This window comes from Bison bison, unplaced genomic scaffold (genome assembly GCF_000754665.1).
Source record: "Bison bison bison isolate TAMUID 2011002044 unplaced genomic scaffold, Bison_UMD1.0 scf7180017864472, whole genome shotgun sequence".
Taxonomy (NCBI): domain Eukaryota; kingdom Metazoa; phylum Chordata; class Mammalia; order Artiodactyla; family Bovidae; genus Bison; species Bison bison.
In genome coordinates, this window is record NW_011495033.1 from 1932654 (window position 1) to 1937337 (window position 4684).

Genomic DNA, 4684 nt, shown 5'->3' on the forward strand with positions numbered 1-4684 from the left:
AGCTGGTCCCCTGGCTGCTGCTGAGCAAGGCCTGCAGCTCCTCCCCCCACTCCTGCAGCAGGCTGCGCAGGAACTCAAAGCCCACGAAGATGGTCTCGCTTGGCAGCCTGGCCAGGGAGGTCAGGCTGATGTCCCGCTCCGCCTCCTTCACCTTCTCTGCCAGCGCCTGCTGGTGATACGGGTTCTGGGTGTCCGAGTTCCACACGGAGATCACCGTGGCCAGCTTGTCCAGGTACACGGTTGCAGACACTTCCTGGGGGTCCTCCTCCATCAGCGCAAACACGGTCAGCATGTCAGCCAAGTTGGCTAATGCGCAGCACTTCATCCCGGGGCATAGGATCCTGTCCTGGATTTGTTTCAGCCCCGTGAGCAGCATGGCCAGCAGGGGCATGGTTGGACACACATCTGGATCGGACTTGAACCTCTTCGGCGGGTGGGAGAAGTCATCGGAGGAGGACAGGTACTTGTGGGCCATTGTCCGGAACTGGGAGAGCAGGGGGTCCTGCTGATTGCCCTTGTGCTTCATCATTTCCCACCAGACGTCGAGGAAGAAGGCCACGTCCTTGGAAGAGGTGTCGATGGTCATGTGCTCCAAAAAGCGCTCTAGTTCCGCACGGCAGACAGTGGTGGGCAGGGCCATCAGGAGCTGGATAAAGAGTCCAGAGGCCTCCAGCGACTTGAGCAGCTCAAAGAGGACTGTGTGATTGATGGTGGGGATCATGTTGCCCACAGAGAAGAACACATCTTCCTGCCAGCGGGTTTCCATGTCGGAAGGGGTGATGGGGTAGGGCTGTAGCACCTTGGCCCAGATGATGATCAGCGCTTTCTTCTTCCAGGCGAAGGGCTGGGAGCAGGCTGTGGCGGAGGAGATCTCCCTCAGAGCCTCCACAATGGGCCGCCCAACGTGCTCCCAGTCAGACTTGGTCAGTTCGGCCAGCGCTTTGGGGCGGAACAGCTGCTCAGCCAGCAAGAAGCCCCCGTGCAAGATAGTCATTTCCTCACAGATATTCAAAGGTCCTGTGAAGACAGAAGTCCAACAGGATAGAACGTGGTGAAAACATTTCCAGAACAGTAAGCAGAGGTTAGAGAGAGAGACAGCAGTTGGTTGTCATGATTAGGGCTGTCATGATTAGGGGTACAGATGATAAGGGTTCTGAGTGAGATTGGTGGGAGCAGGGAAAAAGGGGTGGCTCCAGGAGCCGCTGCAGAGCTGGAGTCAAAGGATTTACTTGAGGAATCCAAAAGGACTCCCAGCTCTCTAGAAGCTTCCCTGGTGGCTCAGTGGTAAAGAATCTGCCCGTTAATGCAGGAGACTTGGGTTCAGTCCCTCAGTCAGGAAGATTCCCTGGAGAAGGAAATGGCAGCCCATTCCAGTATTCTTGCTGGGAAATCCCATGGGCAGAGAAGCCTGGCAGGCTTACAGTCCAGGGGGTGTCACAAGAGTTGGACATGAGTTGGCGATTAAATAACAACAAAGCTCTCTAGCCTGCAACTGGGAAGACAACAGGCACCACTGGACACAGGGAACACAAGAAATGGGCTGGGAGGGAACACTGATCAGTTTTAGTCATTTGGAGTTTGAAGGCAGAACATTAGAGATGTCCTCCGGTCCGTCTAGTCAAGGCTATGGTTTTTCCTGTGGTCATGTACGGATGTGAGAGTTGGACTGTGAAGAAAGCTGAGTGCCGAAGAATTGATGCTTTTGAACTGTGGTGTTGGAGAAGACTCGAGAGTCCCTTGGACTGCAAGGAGATCCAACCAGTCCATTCTAAAGATCAGTCCTGAGTGTTCATTAGAAGGACTGATGTTGAAGCTGAGACTCCAATACTTTGGCCACCTCATGCGAAGACTTGACTCACTGGAAAAGACTCTGATGCTGGGAGGGATTGGGGGCAGGAGGAGAAGGGGACGACAGAGGATGAGATGCCTGGATGGCATCACCGACTCAATGGACATGAGTTTGAGTGAACTCTGGGAGTTGGTGATGGACAGGAAGGCCTGGCGTGCTGCGATTCATGGGGTCGCAAAGAGTCGGACACGACTGAGCGACTGAACTGACTGAATGGAAACAGAGGGCTGGAAAGTCAGCCTTGAAATGAGACTCAAGGAATCTGCCTGGAGGTGAGGCCATCCAGCAAACGATGGACCAGCAGAGGCTTTGGAGAGGAAGTGCAGAGAGAGAGAAAGAAAACACAAGGACAGGACCAAACTACAGCAGCCACCAAGTACGTACTGCAGGACACAACACTGAGCTTCTAAGTAACAACATAGACTAGGAGGGGCCTGGGCCAGGGCTGCAGGTACAGCAGCACTCAGACAAGTCCTGCCTCCCTACTTTTCTCTAAACATCTTGTCTTGCAAATGGATTTCAAATGGTCTGCCTTTTAAGGAAACAGTTCAATTCCTACATTTTTTCCATCAAAGAGAATAAGCCGCCAAGGGTCCTGGTTTCTTTTGTAGAAACCAAGAGGAAAATAGATAAAAAAGACTGCACTTGATTCAGAAGAGTCCTTCCTTCAGTGAGCCATGAATTGACATAGACTTAGCAAGGAAGGGGATGTTTAGACAGACATATATTAAATCCTAGCTCAGCCATTCAGAAGCAGTATCATCTTGGACAGATTACTTCTTTGAGCTTCCCTTCTGCATAAGTGGGCATAATACAGACTGCACATTATGACTGTGAGGGTCAAATATTAACAGTATATACTAGTCAAGCCCTTGGCATTGGGTCTGTGCCCATTGTTGACTCCCAAACCCATCTCTCAGGGCTGCTAAGGGTTAGATAAGATATAGCTACAATGAGTCTCACATGACTGAGCAACTGAACAACAATAAGAGTCAGGACAAAGAGCCTGAGACTTCCCTGGTGGTCCAGTGGTTACAACTCCAGGCTCCCAATGCAGAGGGCCAGGCAGGGTTCAGTCCTGGTCAGGCAACTAGATCCCACATGCCCCAGCTAAAAGATCTCCCATGTCACAACTAAGACTGGGTGCAACCAAAAAAGGAAAAAACCCCGATTAGGTGCTTGATGAACTCGGGTTCCCCCAAACCTTTCCACCGTTGGCAGAACTAGAATCTTGCCCCTATTCTTTGCCTTCCTCCAGCTCAGAAACATGACACAGAGCTCTCGAAGGTGTGTTTCCTTTACAGAAACTAAATCACTGTACAAACACTGCTCACTCTTTAATATTCCTGACTTCTCCCCTCTTTCTCAGGGCCAGTCCCTCGTGCCCCCAAGGACACAGCTTCTCCATCTTCATGGGCCAGGGTTCTATCCTGCCTTTTCCATTACGAGCATAAATCCACTGTTTTCTGCTGCAATCCACTGTTCCTGAGAGCATTCCTCCTGGCTGTGCAGTGGTGGAGGCAGACTCCCAGGAAGAGCTGGTTGCCGAGGAGTATCCCTGGGGGTTCTGGGCCTTCTTTCTGGCTCAGGCTGCTCTGCCAGGGTCCCCAAATAGGCTCCCTTTTGACTCTGTAAATTCAATTTTATTGCACTATCCGCTCAGTTGAGATGTTTGGAACTGGAAACTCACCTTCCAGGGACGTCTGTGTTACCTGAAGGAATAAGTCCCAGAAGCAGTTAATAGCTGGGCAAATCCCAAGTGTTTTATCACTTATGGTTAACTGGTGCTTGTGAGTGCCCACTCCTTATGTTGATTAGTGCTTACTCTGTACCAGGCACTGTGCTGGTTGGTATGCATATAAGATCTCTTTTGATGGTCACATCAACCTTTTGAGGACCATTCCTGTTTCAGATATGGGAACGTTAAGACTCAGAAGCAATTTGCTCAGGACGTCAGAACTGCAAAGCAGTGGGGCTGGGAGAGAGATCACCGCAGTTGCAGGCTCCACACTCTTCCAACTCTACCCTCCCACCATGGAGCAGCTGGCTGGGGGCAGGGTCCAGAACATTCCTCTACAGCCTCCTAATACTGGCACACCTTAGGAAGCCTCACCCCAGCTCTTCCAGGACAGCCTCCAGGTCTCAGGCCCTTAAGAGCACGTCTGGCGGGAGGGGGCTGGCCCTGGGCAAGCAGCTGCATATTTATACCAGCTCCCCACTCCCTTCTCCGAGACCTGGCCTCTGAGTATTCAAGAGGCACGTGCCACCTCGGCTGCTGCAACCGGCGCCCACAACTGCTGGTCTGAAGAACGCTACTCTTGCGCAAAGGCACCAGGCTCGACCCTGTACACACGTGACCTCAGTGAAAAGTTGCCCAAACTCTGTGAAACGGATATGGTATTATCTCCTTCCATCCACGAGCACCTCAAGAGAGTCAGATACTTGCTCAAGAACTCAGCAGACGTTCAATGAATGAGACTGTCATGGATCCAAGCGGATTCTCCCAGGCGCTCCCGGAGCCCGGCCTTTTCCAAAGCACGTGCCCGAACCTGACAACTCTCGGGAACGCAAACTTCTTATCCGCTGGGCCCTTCACGAGGAAAGGGGCCTGGAGCTGGCCAGTGGCGGGCGGAGGAGTGGTGGGCTAGAGCCCGGCCTCCCGACCCCCGGTCTCCAGGGCACCCTCGCCTTCCCAACTCCCTCCCCGGTCCGGAGGCCTCCCTGATCCCAGGCCCGCTCAGTACTGCCTGGTCACCGGTTGTGGGACGCGGCCCACGTGGGTCCGGGCCTGGGAAGCTGAACACCCACCTAGGTCCATGGCGGCGACTCCGGCGG

General features: G+C 53.0%; 1 protein-coding gene across 1 annotated transcript in view; it reads right to left on the minus strand.

The window, feature by feature from the left end:
* GEMIN4 (gem (nuclear organelle) associated protein 4) overlaps window positions 1–4678 on the minus strand; it is a 7462-nt gene extending 2784 nt beyond the window's left edge. The window contains exons 1-2 of the mRNA XM_010861673.1: window positions 4658–4678; window positions 2–1017 (exon numbers count right to left, since the gene is read on the minus strand). Of these exons, the coding sequence (XP_010859975.1) occupies window positions 2–1017; window positions 4658–4667 (1026 nt within the window). The 5' untranslated portion in view covers window positions 4668–4678. The remainder of the gene's footprint in view (window position 1; window positions 1018–4657) is intronic.
* Window positions 4679–4684: the final 6 nt, after the last annotated feature.